Source organism: Montipora foliosa, chromosome 5 (assembly GCF_036669935.1).
Source record: "Montipora foliosa isolate CH-2021 chromosome 5, ASM3666993v2, whole genome shotgun sequence".
NCBI classification, from domain to species: Eukaryota; Metazoa; Cnidaria; class Anthozoa; order Scleractinia; family Acroporidae; genus Montipora; species Montipora foliosa.
This window is the reverse complement of record NC_090873.1, coordinates 22,427,692-22,442,691: the sequence shown is the minus strand read 5'-3', so window position 1 is coordinate 22,442,691 and position 15,000 is coordinate 22,427,692. Positions and strand designations below refer to the sequence as shown.

The 15,000-nt window shown below is 39.5% G+C and overlaps 1 protein-coding gene and 1 pseudogene across 1 annotated transcript; one reads left to right on the top strand and one right to left on the bottom strand.

The window, feature by feature from the left end:
• Positions 1-8,645: 8,645 nt before the first annotated feature.
• LOC138002445 (uncharacterized) lies at positions 8,646-9,884 on the bottom strand. The gene has a single exon (XM_068848483.1). It carries the CDS (start codon positions 9,882-9,884, stop codon positions 8,646-8,648), a length of 1,239 nt encoding a protein of 412 aa, XP_068704584.1.
• Positions 9,885-13,870: 3,986 nt separating this feature from the next.
• The window catches only part of LOC138002444 (uncharacterized), a 1,670-nt pseudogene continuing 540 nt past the window's right edge, over positions 13,871-15,000 (top strand).

Here is a 15,000-nt window from a genome sequence, read left to right as displayed (position 1 = left end):
ATGCCCATGGTTTGGGACGAACTATAGAAACTTTCTTCTTCATTTTATGGATGAACTAGGTCTTGTCGACGCCTATCGGGCCTTACATCCTAAGCGAAAAGTGTTTACTTACGAATCAAAACCTCTTACTCTTAAATCAAGAATTGACTTTTTCATTATTTCACAGGCATTAAAGCCAAACATAAGGAAGGCTGAAATTCGATCTTCAATTGCTCCAGATCATAAGGCCATCTTTTTGAGTTTAGAAATTAATGATGCGTACCAACGAGGTCTAGGTACATGGAAATTCAATAATACTTTATTGGAGGATGATAATTACATCGAAATAATCACGGAATGTGTTCCGAGAGTTTTAGTTAAGTATCAAGAAGTTGAGAGTCTTCAACTCTTATGGGAACTTATTAAGATGGAAATTCGTACTGAAACAATAACGTATTCAAAAGCTAAACGTAAGGAATCAAAAAATAGGGAGACTTACCTTCAAGAGAAGCTTGATGCTCTGGACAACCAATTGTGTCATGGAGGTGACTATTTCAACCAAGTATTGTTAGATGAGTATGAATCCATTAAGACTGAACTTAAGGATATGTACGAAAAAAGAGGTAAGGAAGCTATGTTTCGCTCAAAAGCCCGTTGGATTGCAAAAGGTGAGAAACCAACCAGATATTTTTTCAACTTGGAAAAGCGCAATTTTGAGAAGAAGACTATAGCTCAACTGAAACTCGTGAATGGCGAAATTGTTTCGGACATGAAGCAAATAAACAAGGAAATAGAGTCCTTTTATAGTGTTCTACTTGAAACAAAATTATCTGGCTCTCATCTCACGGACTTCGGGGAGAACTTTAACACCTTTGTGGAAAACTTAGTCATTCCTAAATTGTCTGTAGAACAATCAATGGCTCTTGAAGTCGAAATTACACTTGATGAGATTAAAGGGGTCCTAAAATCTCTTCAAAACAATAAATCCCCTGGTGAAGATGGCTTCTCAAAGGAGTTTTATGAAAATTTGTTTGACCTAATCGGCATGCATCTCCTTAATTCATATAATGAAGCCTTTTCTAAAGGTCAATTGTCAATCTCACAAAGACGCGGTATGATCTGTTTAATACCTAAAGACGACTGTTGTCTCATTGAGCTGTCTAATTGGCGTCCACTAACTCTACTTAATGTTGATTATAAAATCTTGGCAAAAGTTATTGGACAAAGAATTGAGTCAACTTTATCTTCGCTCATACATACTGATCAAACAGGCTTTGTTAAAGGTAGATTCATTGGACAAAATGTCCGTCTTTTGAATGACATCATAGAATACGCAGATGCTAAAAAACTCCCAGGTGTCCTTCTATTCATTGACTTTCGAAAGGCTTTTGACACTATTGAGTGGAATTTTATTCACAAGTGTATTGAACTATACAACTTTGGTCCAAATATCAGGAAATGGATATCCATTCTTTACAACAATGTTGAAAGTGGCGTGCTGAATGCTGGATTTATGACCAACTATTTCCAAGTCTCACGTGGCGTCCGTCAAGGATGCCCTCTGAGCCCTCTCTTGTTTGTTTTATCAGTTGAATTGTTAGCCCTCAAAATACGCCAAGATGAACTCTGCAGGGGCATCCCCCTTCCGGATGGACAAAATGCCAAGATCTCACAGTTCGCGGATGATACAACCCTAATTCTTGAAGATACCATATCTCTTAGAAAGGCTATGAATATAGTTAACTCTTTTGGAGCTTTGTCCGGATTGCAACTAAATAAAAAGAAAACTAAAGCCATGTGGATTGGTTCGTCAAGCAAAAACAAGTCAATGCCTTTAGAATTCCAGTGCCCAAAAGAACCTATTAAATTTCTGGGTACCTTTCTCTCCCACGACGCAGTTAGCAATAACAAAAATAATTTTTTTATTAAAATAAGGAAAATGGAAACCAAGCTTAATATATGGCTGTCGCGCGATCTGACTCTCTTTGGAAGAACAATGCTTACAAAATCCTTAGGTTTGTCTCAACTAGTTTACACTGCTTCAATGCTCTCTGTCCCAGAAGCAGCGATCCAACAGACTCAGAGGAAATTATTTGCGTTTTTGTGGAAGAATAAGTGTGATAAGGTAAAGAGACAGGTTCTGTTCCGTCCCTTATCTAAGGGCGGTTTAAATTTTCCTTGTTTTCGGACTGTCATTAAAGCGCTACGCCTCTGTTGGATAGGGAGACTTTTAAGTAATCCACATGACACTTGGACAGCAATTCCCAACTCTCACTTTGAAAAACATGGTGGACTCTTGTTCCTACTTAATTGCAATTACAGTGTCGAAAAGTTAGATAAGAAAATTCCCTTATTTTATAGGGAACTACTTGAATACTTTCAAGAATTGCGTAGCAACTGTGAAGATCCACTACAGCGCGAATTTATGTTATGGAATCATAAAGATATCAACGTTGAAAACAAATCGGTGTTTTGGAAATCTTGGCGTGATAAAAATGTCTTGTTTGTGCAAGATCTGCTAAACAATCAAGGGAATTATCTATCTCCACAAGAATTCAGTAATAAATATAACATCAAGGTTAATTTTCTGCAATACTACCAAATCATTACAGCCATTCCAGCGTCTCTGAAAAGTTACGCCTTCACTCATTTAGATCTTGGAAAACTGAACTCGTTTTCTGAAAATGTCGACTTTCAGATATCTAAAGATGTTAGTTTAAACTTAAAGAAAACTTCGTGCAAGCAGTTTTACAAACTGTTTACAGAGAATATTAGTATTGAACCTACTGCGGTTACAACATGGCGAAAACATTGTACTGTGGTCGCTGACAAGTGGGAGCAATGTATTGAAAGCAATTATAAAATCACTCGAGATAATAAGCTAAGACAATTTTATTTTAAGTTGCTACACAGAATACTAGTCACTAACAAGGAACTGACACGCTTTGGGATAACTGATTGTAATATGTGTGGCGAAAACGATTCTATAGAACATACTTTCTTTGAATGTTGTTCTTTTCTGAATTTATGTGACGAATCCATTCAGTGGTTCAATATATCCTACAAAACCAATATTAAACTCACGCCGCTTCAAGTTTTTCTCAATTTACCAACCCCAGCTTTCAATCTCTCCAATAAGCAAACCAAGGATTTGTGTCTTCTTCTGTTATATGTAAAGCAGTACCACTATGGATGTAAATCAATGCAAAAGAAAACAGACACCTCTGAATTTATATCTAAATTTATTATGCAGCTTGAAATAGAAGTTTGACATGATAGTGCCACCCTCCTATCAGCCTTATATGTATATTAATGTAATACATTAGTTTTAATATGTGTAATCGATAGAAACATTTTAATGGCCAATACAGGAACATTTATCTAAGTGCACAATTGTAAGTAAGTATTGTAACGTACTTTTGTTTGGTAAATAAAGTACTTATAATAAAAAATAAAAAATAAAAAAAATAAAGAAAAATGTTTTAACAGTTCCTGAATGACCTTATATCCCCAACGATTGATGAGACCAACGGACAACCCACAGTAATGCTTATCAAAACCGCTTTTCTCCTTTTTGCTGGACCACTACTAACGTATAGAGCTTTCGAGCAGTCGGGACCATGTCGTCTTCATGATATTGCCAACTCTGAATTCAGCCATGCAATAAACAATCTCCAAGGATCTGGTCTGGGTAAGGTTTGCTCAGTGTGTGTTCGTTTTTCTTCAAATCCAGTCACTGTCTTTGTCAAGGAAGATCCAGATAAAGTTCCAAGGCCGACAGACTATTGCAATCAAACCGAATACCGTTCACCCTATCACCAAGCGACAAACAAGAGTATTTCCATTGCAATCAAGCGCACATTAATTGATGCACAGTTCATTCCAGAAGATATGTTTCCAGACATTTAGAAAGGACTAGAAACACAAAAACACTGACATTTCAATTTCATTTCTGCAATCATTCAGGTATCATAGTATTGTGGACCACTTCATGTAAAGAGATAACAGTTTTTTGTTCTTTGAGATCCTCATTGTGCAGTTTTTTCATTTTATTAATAACTTACTATTGCAAATAAGAATAGTGCAGTGGGTCTTTCTATCGACCATTGATCATTGGAGTGAATGCAAAGTGAAAAGGGAGGGAGGGGGGGGGGGAATTTAGGCGGCCGGAAGTGAGCGACCTTCCTTCTTCACTCACTTCCGCTTCCTCCAGTTTGCACCTTAAGTTCTTGTTGACAAACATGTTAGCATTTCTTGTGAATAAATATCAAAACTAATATTAAATTAGTCTCGCAGTTCCCTAGCTGCTTCGCCACGTAGCCCCCTAGCCGTGTAGTCACGTAGCCCCGTATCGTGTCTATTTCTCGTTCTTAAAACATAAAAAAGAAAGAGCGTGCACAAATTGCATAGGCAAGTATCCCGATTTTAAGGGGTACAACTTCGAGTGGCAGGATATTCTGCAGTTACTCCCATAGTTCTATTATATACGTTCAACTTAACCTAAGACCTAAAAAATAAAAGAAGGTTACTTTTGCAGCTCATTTCGACGTCTTCATCTTCAAGCCCCTTCTGCAGCTTCTGGTGTTTCTGGCTATTTTTACTTTCTGCCAATAATTTGAACATCTCTTCTTGCATGCGAAAATGATTAAGCTGGGTCCTTCTGTTAACTCCTTTTCCTTTGCACTTTCTGCAAGGGCAGTATACATGGGCCACAGACTTTTGCGGGCAATTGCAAAGTGAGCGAATGTGAGAGAATGTTTTTAACACATATTAGCATCCGTACTGGATCATGGAGAGTCGTGGGTTCGAATCCCATCTGGGGCTCAGATTTTTCCGAGTTCCCAGTGGGTTCAATTGTAACATCTTTCATTTAATTGCAAAGCGCAGACGGAAAAAGATCCTGGTCGGCCGGATAGTTCGCCGGATCGTCCACCATGATCGTGGTCTTGTATGAGCCAGTAATAAAAGAGGTCAGTGGCCCCTCACAAATTAACTAGTTCAGTTTACGTATAATTGCAAGCTGCTGACAAAGACTGGGTTTGAATACGAAAATGGCCAATGAGAAGCCCAAAACATAGAAGCGGGAAATTTTTGCCAATCAGAATTCTGTCCACGTATTCTATAGTCTAGCATTGCCCAAGCTGTTTCCTTTTTCATCTGTACCTCGACCAGGCAGGTGTCAAAGGGGAGAGATCTTCGTTTGACTATGCCATTTTCACCTCGGCTGCCTTCTCGTTCGTTAACTCTTCTCCTCTCCTCCAAGGACACTGTTTTAGACAATAAGATTGATAATGACTCAGACGAGTTAACAGTGTCAGTTTTATCCCAGTCCTTAAAGCGAAAGTTGCCGCCAAAAAATGAACAAGCCCGCAAAAATGCTTTGCTGTCGCCTTCACCGAGTGAAGAGGAAACCCGCGAAAGTCAGCTTGAAAGTACGAGTCAAAGGAAAAAACCTGTTTCTGGTTAGTAATTGCTCTACTTGTTTAATTCCTATAACTACAAATAGCAATATCACCTGACTCACAGAATAACAAATTTTCTCATTTTCTCAGAGTGGTCTGTCATCGAAGTGAAAGATTGGGTGGTGCAGCGTTTTGGTGATGGTGTTGGGGAGAAATTTGCAGACAAAGAAATTGATGGCGCAATTCTCTTGTCACAAACGGCTCGAACCGAAGAGGCAATGGAAAAATTTGCCTACATACAATTGGAAAAAAAGGAAAATTCTTAGTTTGCTATAAGATAAAACCTTAGTTGTTTACTTGCCTGCGATTGTCTTATGACTTAGAGAGGGCGTTTATTGGTCAAAAAGTGGTTATTTGAGTATGCACTTCAATAAGATCATTTGAGTTATGCTCTTTTGTAGGGATTTAAGTATAGGCTTGTATGAGATAATAGAAATGGAAGGTGGAAACATTTTAAGTTGTGGCAAATAAATTTCTTTTCTTTTCTTTTCTTAACAAAAATAGTTCTCTTACGGATAGTTTTCCTGGTGTATTTTGTGTGAGTTCTGATAAGCTGTTGATTCCATTGCTATCTTGAAATGGTTTGCCCTAGGATGGGGTGGGGGGGGGGAAATTCCATGGGAAATTTGACATTTTCAGGTTTCAAATGTCAATTTCCTCCCCTTTGGATCTCCATTATAAGTCAAATTCCCACCCCTGGGGACCACAGACCTTGCATAGTACATTAAACTAAATAATTGGCATTTAATGTTTTGTCAAACAGAAGACCAGACCCAACTCAGTCAGAGTGCGAGATATGAGACACGTGACAGGCTACTAACCCACCTAGAAAAGAAGAATTTAACATGTGAAGACAGGGGTGTTTACAACACACAGTACGCTAGGGGTCTAACCTAATTGCAAAACTTATTGAGGCAAGGATTAAGTTTTTCAAGTTTGAGTACATTAATAAAACTTAATTTGACAAGTGTTACGGTCAAATTATGAAAATGTTCATTTTTACTGTAAGTTAATAAGTTTTCACCTTTATACTAACTGCTGCTGAACAAATGCATGCTATACATTGTTTATTTGGACTACTTTCAACACAAAGAAAATGGTGCTGGCAGAAATCAACAAAGAATGAACATATGACAAAAGCGTCCCATCCTTTAGACCACACAACCGGGAAAAAGTACTTAAACTTTGTTTGTAAGGAGATTAACTGAAGGTGAAGGATCCTTGAAGTTTTTGTGTTTCAGAAATGTGGATTGGGCCCTAATGCAATACGTGAAATGGTTACGTCACATATGAGGGTATGAGGAGGATTTGTAAACTACCATCTGCAGATGACAGTGATGGGGATACAGAGAGTGTTGATTCAAGTTTTTATGACTCCTCCTCAAAGTGCTGTTGAAAAAAAGAGACAGGAATATACATATTTTATTCACCCCTGTAAGTATAAGCAGATGCAAATAACAACATTTGTTTTATTACTGCAGTAACTTCATTTTACTTATTGTCGTGTGCAACCAAAGTAAATATAGTTGGTTACAGGCTCAGAGTTGCAACTAAAGTTTCACTTGTAACTTCCCTTAAAGCATTTAAGGACGTTCGTGCTAATTGTTTGTGCACAACATAACTGCGCAGGTAACACGACTGTAACATGTCATGCATTACTTCGAGCATTAGTGAAGTTGAGGTTTGAAAACCTTTGCAGAAACCATGGACGATAAGTCTTGCACAGCGTTGGATAAGATAAGATCGTGATCAGTCAAAATTGATTAAAAATATTTAGGAAAGTCAAGTAGACTACTGCACGACTGATGTTTGCGTTGTTTTTATCAGTCGTGCACTAGTCTACTTGACTTTCATAAATATTGTTCAAGCATTAGTTAAAATAACATGGCGACAAAAACGCCGGGGAAAAAATTCCAGGCCGGCAAAAGAATGGCACATTTATTTCCGAATTATCGTGAAACGTTAAAGAGAAGTGAGCGGGAGGATGGAAAAGCTCTTTAAATGGTAGCTGCTGATCGAGTAGTGGCTGAAAGTCTGGAAAACTCGAGGACGAACCGTTGCGTAAATTTAATGGGGCTGTTTTTTTTTTTTTAATGTTTTTATTACCCTACGAACTTAAGTTCAAAATGAATGCATGTTTTTGAAGTTCTTTTCCTTTACTTTCGTGAAAATAGAGCAGTATTTTCGCCCTCGTCGGCTTGAATAGTGCGGACCTGCGTGGAAAAAACCAGGGATTAAATTTCACAAAAACCACACTCCAGAAGACGAGCATGACGGCAATGGAGAAATATCATACAAAACACTAACCAAATGAAGATGACGACTGCTTAAAACTTCGTTGCTGTGCTCGAGAAAGCTTTGCTTTGGGGTAAAAACCTTTCATCCCTTCAACGATCGATCCTCTATTGGGTTCCAGTCCTTCCCTGACAGGTCAGCAAAAACGTGACAAACGAAGTTTTCCAAGAGCTTCATAAAATCACATCGAGTTTACTCCCTTGGATCATCGGTGACCCCTATTTTTTTAATCATGAGTCACTTACTCTACTTACTATCTACAAAATATGATAAAATGAAAAAAATCTCACCGTAAGAAGTTATCTTTTCTTTAAATTTTCTTTCCTCCTGCCATCGAATGCCGGTAGTGGTTGCAACGGGTAGAGGTTACGAAAACGCTCGTCCAGGATGAACTCTACTGTTTACGACATCCCTAGCGGCATGAAATTATCTTAAAATCCCACCCCTAAAAATCTATGCACGGAAACCTTCACTCTAACTGTTTATTTTTAGGATTTTCGATGGATGACCAGATGAGGCTCCCTTTCGTTATTATAACAGATTTATCGAAATTAAGGCATTTTTCCACTGCCATTTTCTCCGAAACAAAGTCGGTGACCCCCAATTTTTTTTATATTCTTGGAGTAAGTACTTTATGACCTAACTCTAGGCGAGAGATGAAGAAAATCTCACCGTAGGAAGATTTTGGCGCGAACGTCCTTAATATAGTTTCCTCTCTAGTTTATCTACTTTGATCATTCACAATGTCAAGTGAGTTCACATGTAACAGGTGCTACAAGTTACAGCCCTTATGACATTTTAGGTGCTCTAACTGTTATACCTGTTATGGTGATTGGTAGGGTGCACTGTTAATGACGAATTATTATTATTATTATTATTATTATCATTATTACTGCTCAGCTTAAGTTTTTAACAGCTGGTAAATTTCTTTTCCCTGTCCTTTACATTTCCAATACTTTTCTTAGTATCCTTGCTGATCCCAGCAATGCAGACTTCTGGATTAAGGTAATTGATGTGTCTACTCCTATGCCCTTTAATTAAGTTGCCCTTCAGTCGCAATGGCACTGTTCCTAAAGCCCCCAATACAATTGGTACGACTTTGGTTTTCACTTCCCACATCCTCCTCAATTCTCTGGCCAGATTTTGATACTTTTCAACCTTGTCGGCCTCCTTTTCTTTTGCTCCACTGTCTTCTGGAATTGCCACGTCTATAATATGACAGCTTTTCTTGCTTTTGTCAACAAGCACTAGATCTGGCCTCCTAGCCTTGATGTTATGGTCTGTCCGTATGCTGAAGTCCCAAAGGAGTTTGTAGTTCTCATTTTCCTGTACGCTCTCAGGTACGTGATTGCACCATTTATCATTCCGGTGGAACCCGCATTTTCCCGACAGATCCCAGTGAATCGCCCTGGCCACATTATCATGTCTTTTCTTGTATTCTTTCTGTGCCAATTTTGAACAACCGCTGACGATGTGACTTAGAGTTTCATTTTTGTCTCTGCACATTCTACATTTAGCATCTATCTGGGATTTGTCAATGGTTGCTTTAATATAATTTGTCCGTAATGCTTGATCTTGTGCAGCAATTATTAGTGCTTCTGTCTCTCTTTTAAAGCTTCCTCGCTTCAGCCAGCTCCATGTTTCCTCATTACTCTGATCTTCAGTCTCTCTTACAAATTGTCCATGTAGTGGCTTTTCTTTCCATTCTTGGGTGTTTTCAGCCCTTCTTCTTACTTTAAAACTGGTTAGCGTTTCCTGACTTCCACTGACCTCTGCCCTAACTGCTTTCAACAGTTCTTCTTCACTCGATTGGACATATGTTTCCAATGATGCCCTTGTTTGGTTTATACAGTCCTCTACTGATATGAGTCCTCTACCACTGTGCTTTCTTGGGACGTAGATTCTTGCAATACAGTCTCTTGGGTACAGGCCTCCGTTCATTGTTAGTAATTTTGTTGTTCTGCGGTCTAGCTCCTTTAACTCTTGTTTCGTCCATTCGATTAACCCCCCAGCATATCTAATGAATGATACTGCCCACGTATTTATTGCCTGCATCAAATTTCCCCCATTTAATTTGGTCTGTGCAACTTTCCTGACGCACCGTAGATTTTCTTTCTTGATCTTTTCTTTCATCTGCCTGTGTAACATTACATCAGCTTCCAGTACTCCTAAGTACTAGTACCCTTCACCTTCTTTTAACGATCTTATGTTTGTGTCATCAGGTAGTGTGATGCCCTCTGACTGTGTTATCTTGCCTCTCTTTATTATCAGTACTGCGCACTTCTCAATTCCAAATTTTATCCCAAAGTTGCTGCTGAATATTCTCACAGTCTGTATTAGCGAATCTAGTTGGTTCGAAGTTTTCGCATATAACTTCAAATCATCCATAAACAGGAGATGGTTGATTTTTATATTATTTCTGTAAGAGTATCCTGCATCACACTTTCTGAGGATGAGGGTGAGAGGGATCATTGTTATCACGAACGGTAGTGGAGACAAGGAATCCCCTTGAAAGATACCTCTTTTTATGTCCACACTTCCAAGGCTCTGTCCATTTGATGTAAGTTCTGTCTTCCAACCATTCATAGAGTTGGCCAACATGTTCGCAACATTTCGGGCTATGCCCACAAGGCCAAGACACTCTAGAATCCATGGGTGGGGTATCATATCATAGGCCTTCTTATAATCGATCCATCCTAGGGCAAGATTCTTCCTCCTCGCTTTGCTCTCTTTTAAGATCATTTTATCAATGAACAGTTGGTCGTTGGGCCCTTGAGCCCCTTTCCTGCAGCCTTTTTGTTCATCAGGTAGAATATTTCCTGTGTCAAGGAATTCATACAGCTTGTCAGATATTATTCCAGTAAGCAGTTTCCACATTACCAGTAGACAGGTTATTGGGCAGTAGTTTCCTGCTGCTGCACCTTTTTCTGGGTCTTTCATGATGAGTATCGTTCTGCCTTTTGTCATCCAGTCTGGGACAATGCCAGTATCTAAACATGACTGAAGGTTGTTTGCAATACACGTATGTAGGAATGTGAAATTCTTTAACCAAAAACCCTGCACTAGGTCAGGCCCTGGTGCTTTCCAGTTTGGTACTTTCTTCAGGAATTGCGTCACTGCCTCGACACTGATACATATATTGTCTTGCTGAAGGGGCTCTATCTCCTCCCTCAACCTCTGTAGCCACTCTACTTCCTTCTCATATGTGGTTTCTTCTCCCCAAATGCCATCCCAATATTGCTTGGCCTCCTCAGGGTCAGGTGTCACCTGGGAACTGTTACTGTTACCGTTGAGCTCTTCGTAGAATATTCGTTGGTTCGTTTCAAACATTCTGTTTCATACAAACTGCTTATTCCTGTTCTTATATCTCTGCACCTTTTTAGACTTGGCAATGAGTCGTTGTTTGAGATCTTCATGGACATGCTTGAGGCCATTCTTTGCAAGCTTATACTTCTGTTCTAGTCGCCACCTGTGGTGTTCTTTAACTGTTTTCCCTCTTAAGAGAGACTCCACTCTGCTTAGGTCAGCTCTCATGTCTTTGATTTGAGACTCCAGCCTTCGTTTCCACAAAGACTCCCGCTTCTGAGACCTTTTCCCAGTCTTCAGTCCTAACCTTTCTGTAACAACCACTGCTCCAGCATAGATGAGCATGTTAGTAGCAGTTATATCCTCTACATCAACTTTTTCCAGTACCCCATTTACCTTCTTAACTTCTTCTTTCAGTTTCTTCCTATTTGCATTTCACAATGACGGTAAGCCTTTTCTTTCCTGACTATTGACTACTTCCATAATTCTCCTGTAAATGTCCTTTTCTTCATCAGAAAGCCCTTCAATAATGTTTGCCCTTTGTTGCTCGGTCTGTACATCTGCTGTCACATTTTCAGTTATATTGTCAAATGCATCTTCCTCACCACTGTCAGCATTTGTCTGGTGCTCTAGCGTCACACCAGACAGTCCAAGCGCTTCATCTTCATCCTCACCTTCACTGTTAACTAACGCTTCCCTTTTCATCTCTTCAATCTCCATTTCCGTCAACCACCCATTTACTTTAATTGCTCTTGCTTGATCAGCTAACCTCTGCTCGCTGGTCTCAAATCCGCCGTTTTCTTTCCACTTGCTAATCATTCGTTTTCAGTACCCTCTGATACCAGGATTACTCATAATGTAGCACATCATGACAAGTTTCTTTACTGCCTTGGTCCATTTTGTTCTAGCAGTGGCTGGATAACGACCTGGTGCTGGCTGCTGTTCCCCAGACACCCTGCCGGGCGTGACACCTTCACTTGGAGCTTGGGTCTCCTTTACGCCATTTATGTTTCTATTTTCATGATTCATCTTCATTTTGGAAGAGTTGCTATTTCACCCACTAGCTAGGGAGGATTGTTTCTCGGAGTTCCCTTCTCCTAGGAGGGTTGCCATCCAAGGCTAGGAGTCCCTCCTGCCTCTTTGTTGTTACCCTAACTAGGGTGGCTTAGGGGTTACTAACACTTGCCAAAGGTGTTACCCCAGACTCTGGTGGGAGCGGCCACATTCCCAAAATAGGCTAAGGCTCAAGCTAGCCTGTCCTACTCCAGTGCCCTTATTATTATTATTATTATTATTATTATTATTATTATTATTATTATCATTATTATTATTATCTTGATTAAAGGGCATGTAAACCTCAAAACTCTTTTTTTTCTGTTTACACAGTTAATAAGAACACACTTCCAGCACAATGAAAGTGCTATTCTTTTTTCCAAGAAAGCTCGTTTTCACATAGAAAAACCTGTTTGAAGTTCGAAGCGTCCGCCATTTTGATTGCGACATTTTCACTGTGACATCACTGGTGGAACCTTTGCCGATTGGAAATGAAAATTATTTCTCCACGACCTTCAGGCAAATATATTCATTTATTCCAAGCAGTGTGTTGTTCAGTTTTGTAGCAACTCAAACAAAACTGGGCATTCTACGTATAAGTTTCCAGACGATTTGACTTTAAGGCGACAGTGGACTAAATTTGTACAAGTTAAGTGAGCTGATTTTAAAGGACTCACAAAACACTCAATAATTTGTAGCACTCACTTTACACCCTACTGCTTTGAGAGCCCCTACATGCAAAAAATGGGCTTTAAAAAAAAAAGAGGGATTTGCTCCCAATTGCTGTACTGACAATTCAGCCACAACCGCCAGTAAAGCAGCCAGTGGAGTCCACAAAGCGTAAACGGACTATGGTAAGTGAAGAGAGGCAACCTTTAGCGGGCACATCTGGTAAAAAGCCACGAACGAGCAGAGCCCTTAAAAAACTGAAGGTTAATAGGGTAAGTGGAAAGTTTTAAGAAAATGGTTTTAAAAAAGGTTGTACTTAATTTATTTTTGTAAAAGAATCGCTTTCATTCTTCTATAAAATCAGTTGGTGAAGGATTAAGCGACTTCATCCAATTCCGTAACAGCACCTTTAATGCCACAACATGAACTGGCACCCGAAGAATGTGTCAGAAACGAAGTGATGGCCCTCTTGTCTGATGACTCGATGGAACCTCGACTTGCTCCAACGACAGGACCATGGTTCAAGGATATGGCAATTCAATGCAAAATTGATTGGGAATTCTTGAACACTGAATGAAAGGCTATAAAAAGTGTGGGTACGTCCATTAAGATTTAGCTATTAATGAGGGAATTTTACAGATGATTCTGAGAAAACCATATTTATGTCCCCAGAAACTCAAGTGGAAGCCCATACAGCAGATTTCGAAACCCAGTGTGATTTGCTGGTCCCACCATCGACCTCTACCCCCATGTGCAGCCGTCCTAAGAATGTAGGAGAAAGCCATATGGACGATCAGAGAGACGTGGATTATAGTCCTCCGTCCGATTTGTCTTTTGATAAAATGGAAGATCATTTTGAGGAATCTCAAAATAACCAATCCAAGTAAAGTACTCATTCCCCGCTTTCATTTTCTCCGATGTTCTTTTCTTTGCTTCCTATTATTATTGTTATTATTATTATTATTATTATTATTATTATTATTATTATTATTATTATTATCATTATTATTTATGCTTTTTTTTTTCCACACAGAACTTTCATTACCAAACATGAGGATGTGAAACCAAAGAAGAAAAATAAATAAATTGTGTTCCATTCTAACTTCATGCAGTTGTTTGAGGCTTGCCCACTTTGTAGTGAGCTTGCCACTGCAGAGGTATCAAAAATCATAGGGACCCAGATCCATGTTACCCAAAAGTGCACTACCTGCAGCCATTCCAGAGTTTGGAGAAGCCAGCCCAACATACTGAGAATACCTGCTGGGAATCTCTTACTGTCTGCAGCCATTCTTTACTCTGGAAGCATGGTATCCCAGACACTCCCAATGCTAAAGATTCTAAAGGTGCAGTGTTTTAGTTGTCAGACCTTCCACAAGCACCAAAAAAACTATCTAATACCTGTCGTGGTAACAATGTGGAAGCAGGAGCAGGACAAAGTTATTGCTAGCCTTTCCAATCTTGAGGGAGGGCTGGTGCTTTCTGGGGATGGCTGCTCAGATAGCCTGGGTCACTGCGCGAAGTATGGGGCGTTTACAGTCATTGAACAGCGGGTAAACAAGGTGTTGGATGTTTAACTTCTTCAAGTAAGTGTTCCCTATTATTTCACTTAAATCAGTCACCCTTTTACAACACAAACTCTTCACTGATTTTGCTGGGTTTATTTATTTATTTATTTGGTCTAACGAGGTACGAAACAGTTCTTGGTGTGAGCACGAGGGACTATTGCGTATGGTGCATTTTTTGGCCAGCAAAAATCTTCAACTAGAGGTCATCATAGCCGACAGAAATCGCCAAAGTGCTGCCTACACAAGAAACCACATGAAACCAAATGGAACAACTCATTATTATGATATCTGGGATATTGCTAAAGGCAAGTGAAATTTTATGCCTTCAAAAAAAAAAGGAAAAGCAGCACTGGTGTATGCACTTGATTGTCAATATTTCTTTAACGGCGGAAAATATCATTTCAAATTTAAGGTATTGGAAAGAAAATCGACGCACTAGCCAAACAAAAAGACTGTGAAGACGCTGGCCTGTGGAGGAAGTCAACCACTTATATTGGATAGCTGCTGCTGCTCCATAGGGAAATGGGGACATGGTGGAGGCTATGTGGAAGTCAGTGACTAACCATATCCAAGACGTTCACGACGGGAACAGTGAACTCTATCCAGAATGCGCTCACGGGCCTTTGGACGAAGATGAGAGGGATAAGGAGTGGTAAGAGACTCACTATATC